General features: G+C 36.7%; 1 protein-coding gene across 1 annotated transcript; it reads right to left on the bottom strand.

Moving 5' to 3' along the window:
- Positions 1–1,288: 1,288 nt before the first annotated feature.
- LOC128100459 (olfactory receptor-like protein OLF1) lies at positions 1,289–2,233 on the bottom strand. Its single transcript, XM_052722628.1, has one exon. It carries the CDS (start codon positions 2,231–2,233, stop codon positions 1,289–1,291), a length of 945 nt encoding a protein of 314 aa, XP_052578588.1.
- Positions 2,234–17,519: the final 15,286 nt, after the last annotated feature.

Raw genomic sequence — 17,519 nt, 5'->3', positions numbered from 1 at the left:
ATAGTCTTGTGACAATTTTACAATGTAAAATACAGACAATTAAACATCAAAAAGCTCCATATTCATTAACAATTTATACACTTTAAAAGTTTAAAAGTCTTAACTGTGAATTTTGTTGAAGGGAAAAATTATCAAGAACAGAAAAAAAAGTTATATACGTCTAACACATAATGCCACAGAGCAAACATTTCTAATCCAAACTAGAACAATCAGGGCTTATCAGAGAATGAAAAAAAACCCACAGAAAATGAAAAAGAAACAAATATACCAAGAACAAATGCCAAATCCTGCAGCTCCATGTCTAGTTCCTGGGACTCATAATACATTTATCTGGGTGACAAAGAACTTAGGTAGCTCCTTCACCTCTGTACCTGAAGCCTGAAACGCTGTCTGGAGCCTGAAGTCAGCTGTCATCAGCCTATGTCCCATGGTCCAGGTCTCTTCAATATCCTAGGATCTCTGAGAATTTATACAACCTTTTTCTTAACTTCTGTTCTAATTTGTTCTCTGTTGCTGTGTTAAAGCACTCTGTCAGAAAGTAACTGATGGGTGAGAAGGGTTCATTTCAGGTTATACTTCCAGGCCATAGACCCTCATCAAGGGAATTCAAAGCAGGAACCCAAATAGGAACTGTAGCAGAAAGCATAGAGAAAAGATACTTAGTGGCTCACTCTCTGTCTCATGCTCAGTCAGCTTTCTAAGGGATTGGAACTCTCACACTGACATCACTCAACACAGTTTCTTATAGACATGGACATAGACAATCTGAACTGGACACTTCTTCAATTGATGGTCTGTATTCCTTGGTGACTTGATATATGTTGTGTCAAGTTTATTTTACACACACACACACACACACACACACACACACACACACACACACACACACACACACACACAACCATGTATTCATGCTTTCTGTTATGGCCCAGCCAAACATTACCCAGCCCTAGTTCTTCCATGAATACCTCAATGTGTTTTAGACTAGCGCTTGCCTTCCGTGAACCATAGTTGTATCAGCCTCTGTGTGATGAAACTGGAGGAACAATTTCTGAGGAAATTTCTTTCCAGGAAGAGGGAGCCCCTTCATCTTGGGCTTTCTTCATTTCAATGAGCCTGAATGTCCCCACGATGGAGTATGGGATTATGAATTACATTTGGCTGTGTTATTAAGCAAGAGTTTGAATAGTCGTCCCAGTCTAATACTTGTGCATTTGCTGTTAATGTTGCTGCAAGTTCCCATGTTGGCATCTGTCTTTGGAGTTAGGTGAATTTTAAGTGGTACTTGTCATGGAGATTGTACCTTAGATCTTAGAGCTCTCTTAGTGGCATCTTTTACATCTTTATTTCTCAAACTGTAAATCAATGGGTTGAGCACTGGGATGATAATGGTGTAGAATACTGAGATTATTTTATCAGTATTGGGGGAATAGAGGGAGCTGGGCCGAGAATAAATGAAGAGAAGTGTGCCCTGATAGATGGCCACAGAAGTGAGGTGAGAGGCACATGTGGAGAAGGTTTTCTTCCTTCCACTTGTAGAACGGATCTTCAAGACTGAGAGAAGGATGTGGAAGTAAGAGACAATGATGATGAAGAAACAGATGACCTCCACAGAACTCCCGTATGTGGAAAGCAGCCACTCATTAATGGATGTGTCTGTGCAGGAAAGCTTCAGAAGAGGAGGGAGGTCACAGAAGAAATGATTGATGACATTTTTGTCACAATATTTCAGAATAAAGGCAAAAGATGTGTGAACCAGGGAACTCATGTTGCCACCAACATATGACAGCACAATCAACCATATGCAGAGGTTCCTGGACATTGCAACTGTGTACAACAAAGGATTACAGATGGCAACATAGCGGTCATAGGCCATGGCAGCCAAGATAAAGGATTCAGTATCCGCAAATGTACAGAAGAAATAAAACTGAAGGGCACAGCCAAGGTAAGAAATAGATTTCTTTGCTGAGAAGAAATTGACAAGCATGTTGGGAACAATGACTGAAGAGTAACAAAGGTCTACAAAGGAAAGGTTGCTGAGGAAAAAGTACATAGGGGTTTGAAGGTGTGGGTCTGTTCTAATTAAAAACATCAAGCCAATATTCCCTACTAAAATCATGCAATACAATGTCAGAAACACAAGGAATAAGACAACCTGGAGTTCAGGCCTTGTTGGAAAACCTAACAAGATGAATTCGGTGACCAAGGTGTAGTTTCCATTTATAAATTCCATGCAGATATAGTTTATTTCTTTTTTCTTTTTGAGAACTGTAAAGGCTTAAAAAATGGTACAGGTAGAAAGCGTGAGATAATTCAGAATAAACTTATTTCCTTATTTTAAAAACGCTAGTTAAATAAATACAAGATCTATGCTCAAACTGTTTCCAAACAATATCTGTGAGATGTATTCCAGACTTTAGTAGATGACAGAACTGAAGGTTGCCTTGTGTTATTTTTATTCACTATTCTTTCTGGCACTGGACTATTGACATTTTCTGTACTACATTGTAACAATGCATGTTTTTGTTTGCATTTTGGTACTCAAATGTAATAGAGTATCTAGATGAAAAGAATGAAGAAGTTGTTGATGAAAGCTCTATGTTAAAAGAAAAGTTATTTTTTATTTAAATTCATATAAATTGATACCTCATTTTTTTCTTTTGGTAATAGGAATTTAGAACAGTCTGCTTGTTTTCTTTTTCTTCCTCACCACCCAAGATTTAAGATACAGGCGTCGTGTGCTGGCTAGTTTTATGTCATCCTGACATAAGCTAGAGTCATTGTAGAGGAGGAAGGATCCTCAACTGAGAAAATTCCTCTGTAAGATTAGACTGTAGACAAGGCTATGAGGCATTTTTTTTTAAATTGATTAACTTGGGAGGGCCCAGCCCATTAAGGAAGACTCTACTCCTTGGCTGGAGGTCCTGCGTTCTAAAAGAAAGCAGTCAGAGCAAGCCAGGATGAGCAAGTCAACAAAGTGCACCCCTCCATGGCCTCTGCATCAGCTCCTGCCTCCAGGTTCCTGTCCTGTTTGAGTTCCTGCCCTGACATCCTTTGACAATGACCAATAATGTGAAGTGTAAGCTAAATAAATCTGTACTTTGCCAGGTTGCTTTGGACATGGTGATTCATTACAGCAATAGTGATTCTAACTAATACACATGGGTTTCCTTTTTAAGTGTTGATGTAGTTGTATAACAAAAACCAACTTATATTTTCCAACTACAAGACAGAGAAGCATCATTAATGAAATTAAATCAATTTTCAAGAACTGTAAGCTGAGTATGTTTCGGTAAAATAATATTTAGGATAATTCTTTAAGTTTTTCCCATATTTTAAAAAAGGCTGATAATGTTGGTCATCTTTTTTTTTTAACTTCAATATATAGTGTTTGCTTAAAAGCAATTCCAACTAAATACTAAGTAGCTGACTGAATAAAGTATGTACAACATTTGGTCATTAATTAATTTCTAATAACTTTAAATTATCTGGGACTCTCATGAATAAATACAAGTAACAAAAATAGCTGACAATTTAATTGTACTATGAAACAACTTCAACTTGTATCTGAGAAGTCTGTCAGTCAGAATTTCTGTGCTCTCAGGGTATTTAAATGGCAGAACACAAAGTATTTGAATTGTTTCACTTAATTAAATTTTGAAGAAAAGGAAATCAGTACTTAACCTTCAAAATTGTCTTGAATAACATAAAACAAATGAACAAAGTGTTCAATGATTATATTAATGTTGTCTGAGAGATCCATAAAGGGAAACATAACTGTTTCTGCATCTTGCATTTGTTAGAATAATATTTGTTAAAGTGGTGATGATAATAAGGATGATGTCTTCCAAATTTAATGATTAAAACATCCCTATAACATGTGCACATCAAAACCCAGTTGGGTGATTATCAGAAGGTTATGCTCAAACATGTTTATCAACAGAGAGTGCAAAGGTATGTCACATCCTATCTATCAACAGAGTGTAAAGGTGTGTCACATCCTATCAGGATAGTGGAAATTATTTCTTATTTTCTGTCTGCTTTTAAAGTATCAAGATATTAACCAAGACATTACTTTTTAGTTAATGTGAATTAAGTCAGAATATATATATATATATATATATATATATATATATATATATATATATATATATATATATAATGTTATACAACTTGGTGTAGTTTAGCAAACATTATAATCTATAAGGCAACTATGACATATCATTCAGTTGTTCTGTATTCAATTACAGAATTATCTATCTACTTATTTACCCATCTATCTGTCTGTCTGTCCATTGATCATCTGACCGTCTGTCTATCATCATCTATAATCTCTTGATCCATTCACTTTCAGGATATCTTCTCCATTCATCACTTGTTAGACAGAATAACATGGAGAAAACTGTATTTTAGTTATTCTTACACAGATTTACCAACAATAACTACTAGCTATTTAAGGCTTCTCAAGTATAACACAGAATTGTATGAATTATCACTAAACAACTTACAAAAATATGTAAGAATTTTTGTCATTATTAGCCCTGTCTAATAGATGGAAACATGAAGAAAATGAAAATTTGAGTTTATAGGGGAAATTGAGACAAAATTAAGATTAAAAAAAAAGGATCCCAAAGTTGTTCAATGTATTAGTTTCACAAAAAAAAAACCCCTGCATTCCCATTCGTAACAAATGTCAGGTAGATGCTTAGATTAGATTAACACACAAAGACATTTGACTAGGAGTTAGCAGGCATGATTTAAATTGAAATGTGTTTTTATTCAAAGACAGGGAGGAGAAATGATCTTTAGGGTTGTTAAGAGTTCATAGTTAGATCACATTGAGACAGACTGAAGAGCAGGAAATATTTTCTCATTTCCTGGAAAGCCATGGCAGCCATTCTTAGACACTTGTGATAAAATGTGCCTTGTGGTAGTCTAAGACAATAAGAGATACTAAAAGCTTAAGAACAAAAAATTAAAACATGGGCTTTTAAGTACAATTTGATGTTTTCAAAAGCTTGTGTAGGGTTTTTAGTGGGTATTTACATACTGTGTGAGTACATGGGCTCTTGATAATATTTCTTTATAATAAGAGCCCCCCCATGCCACAGCTGAGTGTTTAAAAAGATCAGAGGACTTGCTATGAAAAATACTTATAAAAGCTTACATTTGTGCTGTCATTATTTTATGAAGAAAATGGATCATCAAAAATCTGTTCACAAATACTTCCAATGAAATATTCTCTTTTTGTAATTAAAAAAAATATTTAACAAAATTTTCCCACACTTCTAGCAATTATAACAAAATATTTCAAATTATCAGATAGCATGGGTAATTTCTTATTTGAAATGAAAAGTGTATTTACACAAAGATGCTACAGATTATTACACAATTGTCAGAATGTGGGAACAAATTATTTGTGCAGACTAAAGAAATTTATAAGTATATTTTCATACCACTATTGCCATGAGTCATCTTTTTTTTAAGCTCAAATCCACAATTAGCTGAGATCCACAAAACCTAATTTTTGTGCAATGAAAGTCCGTCTAACTCCTCACAAAAGTGACTTACCAAGGAAAAGACTGTTTTCTAGTAGACGAAATGAATAATCTCACAGAAGAATTAAGGGCTTTTACTTCATTCTCATGCCATTGGGGGTCTAATAACTGAGCTCCCAAATGTGTCTTTCCAAGGGATCTTGGGGCTCCCCAATGACATCACTGCCACTGGGATATGTGTTCCTGTAAATAGACTGGTGAATACTGGAGAAATACTGCTACTGTTAATTATCTGAAGAGTAATTATCACTCTCAGTAACATTTGGACTGTTTCCTTTGCTTTACTCCTCAGGAGTGGGAATTAACTTTAGGGATTTAAGCATGATAGAAAGGTATACTCTAACAATGAGGTATATCACTAGTCCTGGGTTTAATTTTAATAACTTGTAATCTTTTAGTTTGTTTGTTTTGAGAGAGGATTTCTCTGTGTAGCTTTAAACCCTATCCTGGAACTAGCTCTATAGACCAAGCTGGTCTTGAACTCACAGAGATCCTCCTGCCTCTGCCTCTGCCTCCTGGGTGCTGGGATTAAAGGCATGCCCCACCATCACCCGGCAGTAACTTGGAATCTTACAAAGAATTTTTTATAAGTAAAAGTTCTTTGTAATTAGTAAAATATTTAAGATTTAAATCTTTATGACTAAACTATTTCAAATGTCACAAGTAAAAGTAAAAATGTTACTGTAAACATCAGTACTGTAAATTCATAATTGTTTCCTTACATTGAGGATGCACACAGGAGCTCTTATGTAAACATTGCCAAGAACAAGTGTTTTCTGAGAATAGGGAAGTGACATAAAAACATTTCATAGCAGAGTCAGTAACTACATCAGTTTCATTGGCTGATTTACATTGTCCATAATAGGTTCATGAAAGCAACTGAATTTCAATAGCTGGCTCTGCATAATAAAAAACTGCCAATCTTGTTTGACATTGGTGTGATTATTTCTCACAGCAAGAATTCCATCCTTGGAATTAGATTCACCTGGAAAGTTATAACTATTGAAGATCTCTGACATCTGCAGCTCAAATCTGAATTCATATCTGCCGTTATTTTCAGAATTATCTTTTTGTCTAATATACACACAAACTTTCCATTGTAACTTAGAAAGCAGAGTAATAAGCTCTGTGCATGAGAATTAGCTCTAAACATAAATGAAAGTTTGTTAGTATAGCAAAGATTTAATACTTACTTAATCATTTAATTTAAATGGTTTGAATGTTTAATACTTTACTATTTAAAACATATTTTCTGAATATGCTTTTCTTTTTACAATGTCGTGGATTTAAATTAAAAAGTGTAAATGGGTTAAAAATATCTGTTCAGTTTTGCTAAGCATCCTCTTGTAGAAAAGAATGAAAACTCAACTCTCTAATAACTGAATGACCTATTAGAAATGTAGTGAGATGCACACCCTGGTAGACAATTAGAAAACAAGAACCATTATTGACAGCAGATAGGTAAGGACCATCACTGACAGCACATATGAGAAGGAACACTCAGGACTTGGAAAAGACAAACTCCAACTTCATCACTTTATCCTCAAAATCAGTGATTTTACAAGTTTTGAACACTAGATGGAACCAGAGGCATCAGGCCATCATCTAATAAGCAGGTCTACAAACTGATGATTCTTTGAAGTAATATTTTCATTAATGATTTAAGAATGTCATACAATGTAGTTTGAACATATTTGGACATACTCCTCTAGCTTCTTCCATATACAGCCTCTCTACCCTTCATGCCTTACCCAGACAGTTTTTAGTTTTCCTTCTTTCTTTTTTTTCCCCATGAAATTCAGGTTTTGTTTCTGAAATAGACTTGGGACTGGAGCTTTCCTAGGGCTTACCAGGAGTGTGACTTACCAGGAGTCACACCTTTTCTTTTTCTTTTTCTTTTTCTTTTTCTTTTGCAATACAATTCAGTTCTACATATCAGCCACGGATTCCCTTATTCTCCCCCTCCCGCCCCCCCCCTCACTTTCCCCCCAGCCCACCCCCCATTCCCACCTCCTCCAGGGCAAAACCTCCCCCGCAGACTGAGATCAACCTGGTAGACTCAGTCCAGGTAGGTCCAGTCCCCTTCTCCCAGGCCGAGCCAAGCGATCCTGCATAGGCCCCAGGTTTCAAACAGTCAACTCATGCAATGAGCACAGGACCCGGTCCCACTGCCTGGATGCCTCCCAAACAGATCAAGCCAATCAACTGTCTCACCCATTCAGAGGGGCTGATCCAGTTGGGGACCCCTCAGCCATCGGTTCATAGTTCATGTGTTTCCATTCGTTTGGCTATTTGTCCCCGTGTTTTATCCAACCTTGGTCTCAACAATTCTCGCTCATATAAACCCTCCTCATTCTCACTAATTGGACTCCCAGAGATCCACCCGGGGCCTAGTCATGGATCTCTGCATCCAGATCCCTCAGTAGTTGGATGAGGTTTCTAGCATGACAATTAGTGTGTTTAGTCATCCTATCACCAGAGTAGGCCAGTTCGGGCTGTCTCTTGACCATTGCCAGCAGTCTGTTGTGTGGGTATCTTTGTGGATTTCTGTGGGCCTCTCTAGCACTTTGCTTCTTCCTATTCTTATGTGGTCTTCCTTTACCATGGTCTCCTATTCCTTGTTCTCCCTCTCTGTTGTTGATCCAGCTGGGGTCTCCCGCTCCCCCAAGCTCTCTTTCCCTCGGCCCTTGCCCTTCACTACCCCCACTCATGTCCAGGCTGTTCATGTAGATCTCTTCCATTTCTCTGTCATTGGGCGATCCCCGTGTCTTTCTTGGAGTCCTGTTTTCCAGGTAGCCTCCCTGGTGATGTGAGTAGCAGTCCAGTCATCCTTGTTCCACATCTAGTATCCTCCTATGAGTGAGTACATACCATGTGTGTTTTTCTGAGTCTGGGTTACCTCACTCAGGATGATTTTTTCTAGATCCATCCATTTGTCTGCAAACCTCATGATGTCATTGTTTTTCTCTGCTGAGTAGTCTCCTCCACTGTTGGTGGGAATGCAAGCTTGTACAACCACTTTGGAAATCAATATGGTGCTTTCTTAGAAAATTGGGAATCCATCTCCCCCAAGATCTAGCTATACCACTCTTGGGCATATACCCAAGGAATGCTCAACCACACCACAAGAGCACTTGTTCAGCTATGTTCATATCAGCATTGTTTGTAATAGCCAGAACCTGGAAACAACCTAGATGCCCTTCAACTGAAGAATAGATAAACAAAATGTGGTACATATACACAAAGGAGTCACACCTTTAAATAAAAGATTCTTCCTCTCCTGTAGCTATCAAATGGCAATAATATTTCAGCTGGGGTTTTTTCCATACTGACATTCCCCTCGTTACACTGGGGTTGTCTTGTTTAAGCTCATGTAGACTTCTGCAAGCTGTCACCTTCACTGTGACACATTCATACAGGAAACTGCCTTTTTGTGACTAGAAAGTACTGTTTTCATGGTGTCATTATGCATGACCTCTGGCTCTTACAATCTTTGTTCTTCCTCTTCTGCAATGGTGTATGAGTCTTGAGGAAGAGGGGTGTGATGTGTATGTGCCGTTTAGGGTTGAGAACTGCACAGTCACTTATTCTGTGCATTTTGACCAATTTAGGGTTCTGTCTTAATTGCCGTCTACTGCAGGAGAAGATTCTCTGGTGATTTTTGACTGATGTTTGATGTATGGATTTATCATTAAATCATTACAAGTCATTTTACCATAATCTCTATGTGGACAATAATAGTACTAAGTTCTCTAAGACCCATTAACTAACTACCCACAGGTTATTGGTCTCTTTAAGAGTGCCAGGAATGGGTTCTTTCTCTTGAGGCAGAACCTAAATACAACCCCAAAGTAGTTGGTTACTCCCCTAACTTTAATGCCATTATTGCACCAGTGGGCCTCTTTCGTCAGGTCAGTCATTGTTGTACCTTGCATGGTTCTCAGTTGGGTGAGATGGATGATTACTTTTCTCCTCCAGTAGTATGCACATACTCTGTCATTGTTAGTGCTAGCCAATAGGATGACCTCCTAAGTGAGTACCAGCTTGATTCCTGCATGATTTGTGACAAAAAAAAATGTGGTATCGTCAGCATTAGGTTCTTGAAGTCAAGGTTTGCAGGGAGGCTAAGAGTATCAATTGTCTCCAAGACGAGAGTATATGTGACCCTAGGAGCCAATAACTTTCCAAACGGTAACTGATTCCTCATGTCAGGCTTTTATAGTCTACCTATGGAATTAAATCCATCCCCCATTGTCAAGTAAATCAACTGAAACTCTTTTTATATATGCATAGGTATATGTTTACATACCAGAAAGCTTCTATAGTAATGGTTTTCATATGACTTTTTGAAAGGTTTTTAGTGTTAGTTATTCCTTCCTATATTCTTTCCTGTACCTGTTATCCAATCCTCCACACCAGTTAAAATCTTCCAATTTTGTCATTTCCATTTAGCCCTTTATAATACTTTATTCCATCTCCTGCCTACTACCATGTCAAGTTACTAATTCTCTGGCATTTATATGTACTTCATATGGAACACACATCCCTGAAGATTCAAAAATAATATCCTGAAATTAGAGAAAACTTCTGATGTTCATCTTTCTGTGTCTGGGTTACCTCAATTAAGAGAATTGGTTCTAGCTCTATTCACTTATCTGTGAATTTCATTTTTTCTTAACTAAATAATATTCCTTTGTATAAATGCACCATATTTTCATCATCTACTATACATCTGATAAACATTTAGGTTGTTTCAATTTATTGCGTTTTGTGAATAAAGCACTAGCAAACATAGATGGGAAATTGTCTTCACAGTATAATGTACATGTCTTTTGGTATATGCCAAAGACTAACATGGGTGGATATGGAGACAGATCTGTCTTCAGCTTTTTGAGGAGCCTCCACATTGATCTATCTGACAGTTGTACCAGTTTTCACTCCATCCTGCCAGACATAAGGGCTCCTCTATTCCCCCATTCGTGTCAGCATCTGAAGCTATTTGTTTCTTTGATTTTGGCTACTTATACTGGAGTAAGATATCCCAAAGTAGTTTTAAGTTTCATTTTCCTGATGGCCAAAGATGTTGAACATTTTAAACTCTTTTCAACCATTTGCATTTTATTATTTGGTAACTCTCTATTTAGATCTGTGCCTTATTTTATAACTGTGCTGTTTGTTTTCTTAATGTTTAATTGTTTGTTTCCTGTATATTCTTGACAATACTCCTCACATCTATCTGTCTGTCTGTCTATCTGTCTATCTATCTATCTATCTATCTATCTATCTATCTATCTATCTATCTATCATCTATCTGATAAAGACATTTTCCCATTCTGTAGGCTGCTTCTTTATATGAATAACTGTGCCTTTGCAATGCAGAAACATTTTAGTTTTCGTGTTGTCTTAGTTGTCTTTTGATTGTAATAATGCCTTTGCTATCAGGGCTCAAATAAGAGTCATTTACTGTGCATTCATGTTGCCTATGTTCTCCTCAGTCAGATTCAGGATATCATGTAGATTTTTTTTGATTTTTAAACACTTTTTTTATTGATTCTTTGGGAAATTCACAGCATGAATCCCAATACCACTGATTCCCCAGTCCCTCCATATCCTCCCATCACCCTTGCAACATTTCACCCAAAGGAAACCTTAAAAAGAGATAATAAAATAAAAAATAAGACATACAAATAAGAATAATAGTTAAAAGGATAGCAAAAGAAAAAAACAAGAAGCAAACAAAAAAAAAATATCTCCACTTCAGTCCTCCATGTTTCCTGCCTCTCCATCACCTCTTCATTCGTCTTAGTGGATTTGATAGCTGTTGTGTATCCTGCATTTTGCTCTGTTGTCTAAACGACTTTACTTGCAAACGTTTATTATGTAGTGTGCTGTTGGTCTGGTTCAAGGCCTCTGTCTTCTGGTACACCATCAATGCTGAACCTTCACCAAAACTCTTGCATAGCCTGCAGTTCCCCCAGTCAAGGAGATCCTGTCACTAGGGCTCCACAGGACCAGTTTCACAGGCTCCAACAGATAATAGATGGGGTAGATGTTGGGGAATGCCAACTCAAAGCCTTGGATGTATGCCGAGTGCTGGGTGATAGCCGAGTTGGTCAGTCTAGGCCTAGTATCACTCCCCTTGGTTGAGGGGTGGGATCAGCTTTCCCAAGTGTGAGGTGTGTGGGGTATATGTGGTGTGTGTGTAGGGTGTGGGGGTGGGATTTGGTGAAATTTTCCAATGAGGGGCAGGGCCAGCTTTCCAGTTGACTAGGGGAAGCTCTCCCTGGGCCAGTGAGGGCTCTGACCAGCTCATCTTGCCCTCGTACTTCCAACACATGCTTCAAAACATGGTTTGCAAGGTCCTTTGTGGGAACAAGGCAACAAACATCAAGACAGACCCCAGCTGCAGCAGGACAAAGGACCCAGACATGGCCATCAGCAGCAACTTGGGCTCAGATGTCACCATAGCCCCTTGTGGGAGTGCAGGCCTCTCAGATCAGCATGGGTCCAGTAGTACCAATGTGGTTCCCGGACTCCAACATGGCCTGAGGTGGCAATGTAGACCCTAGACAGAGTCACACAGCCTTTGCCTGTATCAGGAGGCACAGACATTAACATAGACCCTGGTTTTAGTAGAGCCACTGACCCAGACATGGCCCTTGGCTAAAGCTCATACCTGGATGTCACCATGTGCTGGATGGCAAGCAGGGAATCCACATCAGCCCATTCCTTACCACCTTGGCCTCTTCAGATCTGCCTCTCTCCATAGGACATGAAACATCTTGCCTCTCTCTCCATCGTGTATTTGCTGACCATAATGGTTCCCTATACCATCCAGTGTTACAAGGTGTCAGGTAGGCCTGTGGCTTCCTCTACCCAGGGCAAGTGGTCCCAGGCAGGCATATGCATGTCCTTCATCTGCCTGGTTTTAATCGGGGTATCCTGTCTTATGTCAAGGTCCTTGATACATTTGGAGTTGAGTTTTGTGAAGCGTGAGAGACAAGGATGTACCTTCATTCCTTTACAGGCAGTCATCCAGTTTGACCCATGCCATTTTTTTTTTAATGATGTTGCCTTTTATCCAGTGTGTATCTTTGAATTCTGAGATTGCAATATTGCTGGCTTTTATTGTTCAGGGTTGTTTTGTCTATCCTGGTTTTGACTGTTGTTAATTTCAAAATGATACTTAAGATTTTCTTTTTCTACTTCTATAATGAGTTGGGATTTTGGTGGGGATGATGATAAGTCTATAAATTTCTTTTGGTGGGATGATCAATTTTACAATATGAATTCTACTGATCTATAAGTATATTTCTATAATCTGGTGGTGATATTTTATTTGTATTAAAATGTTATTTTTATGCTAATAAAATTCAGAGCTATTAGCAAGCCATAGGAAAGCAGGGCAGTGGTGGCGTACTCTTGTAATCTCAGCACTTGGTAGGCAGAACTGGGTAAGTCTCTGTGTTCAGGGATACAGCCATTATTGGATACACATGCCTTTAATCAATACCAATCATAGAAAACCTGGAGGCCTATACAGACAGGCCGTGAGGAGGCAGTCATGTGGTTGGGTTTACAAACAATGAGAAGGCAGAACAGGAACTCTATATAAAGACTTTAACACAGGGGTAGCTCTGGTTCAGAGAGGTAGGACCACCGCAGGAGGAAGGGTAAGGTTTTAGCTCTTAGCTCTGACCTCTTGGCTTTCTTCTTTGCATTGGTTCTGTGTTTCTTATTTAATAAGAAGGTTGGTTACATCTACAATCTGGTACTTCATTTTGTTTCTTAAATATATTTAAATTTTTATTATGAAAATCTTTCACTTTCTTAGATTTATTCCAGAGGTTTTTTTTTTTAAGCTATTGTGAATAGCATTGTATTGTTGATCTCTTTCTCCGTAAGTTTGTTATTTTTATATAGGAAGGTTGCAGATTTTTGTATGCTAATTTTCTTTCTTGCCACTCTGCTGAATGTATATATCAGCTGTAGGATAGTCATGAGTCTACTAAAGTTATTGTGTTAACTTTAGAAACAATAGTTAGTGTGGTCACAGTAAAATTATACTCTACTGCACATATTCCGTGTGTGAGTGCCAAGCTTATATGTTGAATTTACCAAATAAGAATGACAGAAACTTTGATACACATTGTAATCCATTTATGTTTCTGTGGGTATAATGAAATTAATATTTTCTTCTGTGATATTCTCTTTGTAAACTGCTTCCTTATTCAAATATTAAGATTGATGAATAACTAATATATGGTATTTTAATTTTGAGTTAAATATCATCTCAGGAATTTCTGTTTTCTATTATTACACTATCTTATGAGTTTTAATGATCAGCTCTGCCAAGGGAAGTTTAAAGCTTTCTGCATCTATTCCTCCCATGTGACTGCAGTTGCTATTTTCCAGAGAATTGTGCTTTTCATGTATTTTTCTCCAAGTTTACTATTTTCAAAATCAAAATAAAATGACTTCACTGAAACATCCTTATGATGTCATACTGAATATTCTACTTTATAAGAATAGGACTTACAAGGAATAATCAATAAGTTGGTTTGAAACAAATTTCTTGGGGCTTGGGAGAAGTGGTTAAGAGTACTTACTCCTCTTGCAAAGGACCTAAGTTTGGTTCTCCAAACCCACATGTCAGTTCACAACTGTGTTTCACTCCACTTTCAGGGCATATGATACCCTATTCTGAATTCCACAGAATCTTTCACACTTGTGGTACACATAAACTCATGCAAGCACACACACATATGCATAAAAATAAAATAAATCTATGCATACATTTCTTATACATATGTGCACACATGAATAATGATGGTTGTTCTTAACAAATTCTGTGATATGATACAAAAGAAACTGTCATGTTGTTTATTAAAATAAGTGCATTTATACCTAATTTTAATAATATTTTACAGATACTAAAATTTTTATATTTCACTGTGCATTTTGAATTAAAATGTGGTACTATTTTGTTCAGAAATTTTTTCTGACACTTTCATTTGCATTAAAGTTTTGCTTATCACTACTTCCACTCTCAGTGAGTGTTTACTGATTGTGATTTTCCTTTTCTTTTATCTTTTTTTTTTTGAGATGGGTTCTTTTTATTTAGCCGTAGCTATCTCCCAACTCTGTCTCCTGAGTGCTGGGATTAAAGGTGTGCATCACCACATCCAGCTCTAATTGTGATTTTAACACATTCAATTCAGAAACCTTGCATTTCATGGAAACATTGTTAGTTCATGAGCAAGTTGATTTTATGTTATTATGTTAAAGCAGATGTTAATTAACCTGCATTTGGTTCACATAAGCTTCAAAGTAGTCCTGAGATATAAATCTCAATGACTCAAAGTAAAGAACAAAATGGCTAAACCTATTTTTAGATGGAGATACTTGTCTCAGTGGACAAATATGCTAGCCAGGAAAATGGACAGGTCTGAGATGCTTTCGAAGTAAAGAAGTCCAACAGTGTTAGGCTATAAAGAGTGACTCAAAAAACAGATGTGTTCTGGAATTATAAACTATCAGCTCCTCCCTCATTATTTACTTCAGAAAGTCTTACTCTACTTCTTTCAACTGTCATGGCAGGGTTAAACAACCCTCTGAGATGATAGTTGTCTCCTAAAGGTACGATTTAAAGGAATAGCTTATCTTTAAACATGTTTTGTTACATTTTATTTACTTATTTTCTATGCTTGTAAATATGTGTATGTGTGGATTACCTGATGATAAAATATGAAGTATTATTCACAAACCCTTTATCTTGTCTCAAATTATACACTTCTTTCCTGTCAACCAGTGACTTTTGAAAATTTAAAAATCCAAACACCTCAGTACTGATTATTATATGTTGACAAAGCTATGGATGTAGGCTTTGGCTCTCTGTTAAAACAAAAGTTCAATGAAAGTCAGTTGCTAAAACAGCAAATCAAGTTTAAGGATTGTGATTGGAATGGTGATTGGGGAGAAAAATGAGAAATTGATTAATGATAAAAATAGCTAGTAACAGTACTCTATATTACAGGTGAAAGAGACTGTCTCAGAAATTGAAGAAATAAGAAAAAAAGAAAAGAACAAGCCAGGGAAATCAAGCTAGTTCCTGTCTAGGATTCATTAGATGTTTTGCTTCATTTGAAAAAATGTGATTCATAATAGCAAATTATAGTCTTAACTAAATTCTCATGAAAGTTTTCAAGGAATGTTTGGTGAAAAGAGTTAAGTATTGAAAGTTCAGATTTACTTTGGTGCTAAGCTGGGGGTGCTATTATTCTTAGGAGAAAATAAGTATCTAATTAACCATATTGGAATAATGCAGAAGAGTGAAGGCAGATTTGGATGTGTATAAATCCCAGTTGTCACTAGGTGAAAATAAATAATGAGGTAATACTCCTGACACCAGTAAAAGGTAGGAAAGGCTTTCTTGTCTCAGGTAGGCTAATGAATCTAGCATCTAAAAAATAAGGAAAGAAAAAAAAACTATTTTCTATGGAAAAGCAACATTGGTGAATTTGTAAATGATTGATTTATGTCTAATTATTGAATTAAACACAAGTTATCAAATGGTTATTTCTTTTCAGTTTTATTCAGCAAATAATAGATATGAAACATTAAAATATGTATGTTTAAGCCTACATGGACCAGATGCCATTATATTTAAGTCTAGAAACAATAACAGCTAACTACTCACGTTCTAACTAGACAGATAGACAGAAAACAGCTAGGTGGATAGGCAGCAAGCAAAACAGACAAGCATGTACACTCATAACTACCATAAATAAAAGACAAATAAGCCTATATATCTTTAAAATAGCTACTGAGTTTCAGGTTTTGGTTCAATGAAATCATTAAAAAGCCATCAATTAAAAATGCATTTCTTGGCCGGGCGGTGGTGGCACACGCCTTTAATCCCAGCACTCGGGAGGCAGAGGCAGGCGGATCTCTGTGAGTTGGAGGCCAGCCTGGGCTACCAAGTGAGTTCCAGGAAAGGCGCAAAGCTACACAGAGAAACCCTGTCTCGAAAAAAAAAAATGCATTTCTTACAGATTCTTGCTTCTATTTCATTTTTATTGGCTGTTTAGGGGATTTATACTGAGAGTCAGGCAAATTACAGATAGAGGTTTTAGTAGTTTGACAAATCAGCAAATAATGAAATAGGAAAAAGTAAAAAAAATCATCTTTTTAATTTTAACTAAAATTATATGCCAAACTTGTACTATCATGCTGTTCATTTAGTAACTGTCTTTCAGTATAATTTTTGATGGCTCAGGTGACTATGCTTGTTGGAAATGTAATAATTGCTATTCTTGTAGATAAAGATATTCTCAGTCACAAGCTTTCTGTCTTGTTTTTCCATATCTGAATTTTTCCTTGTATCATTTTGGACATAAAATCACCACTTAATTCATTCAAATGTATTTTCTAATATGAGTGATGGAGACATAGTAAATTCAGGTTTCTCATACATTGCATAAGCATTTAATTTCCACCTTTTCAATTTCCTAAAATAAAACTTTATTTTACATAACAATGAATCCTTAAAACTACTTTCCATCTGCACTGATTTTTAATGCATAAAATTAAACAAAAAATATATTTTGTCTTAGAAATGGCACACTGATGTATGTCCAGAAAAAGAAATCTAATCAATTTTCTCTTGACTTTTGCAACAGGATAGGAAAAGAACAAAGAATCATGGACAAGAGGAATTCCTCCTCTTGGGAATTACCAATAACCCAGATATGAAAGTGATAATATTTACCATGTTCCTAACTTTATTTTATTATTCTCCTGACTAATATTGGAATGATTATTTTGGTCAGAATGAATCCCCAGTTCCAAACACAAATGTACTTTTTCCTCAGTCACCTCTCTTTCTCTGACATCTGCTACTCCTCTGCAGTTGGGCCCAAGATGTTGATGGATGTTAAAGATGAATCTTATATTCAAGTG

Source organism: Peromyscus californicus, unplaced genomic scaffold (genome assembly GCF_007827085.1).
Source record: "Peromyscus californicus insignis strain IS unplaced genomic scaffold, ASM782708v3 Scaffold_7__1_contigs__length_154581171, whole genome shotgun sequence".
Lineage (NCBI taxonomy): Eukaryota > Metazoa > Chordata > Mammalia > Rodentia > Cricetidae > Peromyscus > Peromyscus californicus.
Note: the sequence above shows the minus strand (reverse complement) of the source record. Positions and strands in the feature narration are given on the sequence as shown.

Bases quoted from the DNA above. Each gene is read 5' to 3' on its own strand.
- LOC128100459 (XM_052722628.1), bottom strand. From the start codon at position 2,233: ATGGAATTTATAAATGGAAACTACACCTTGGTCACCGAATTCATCTTG.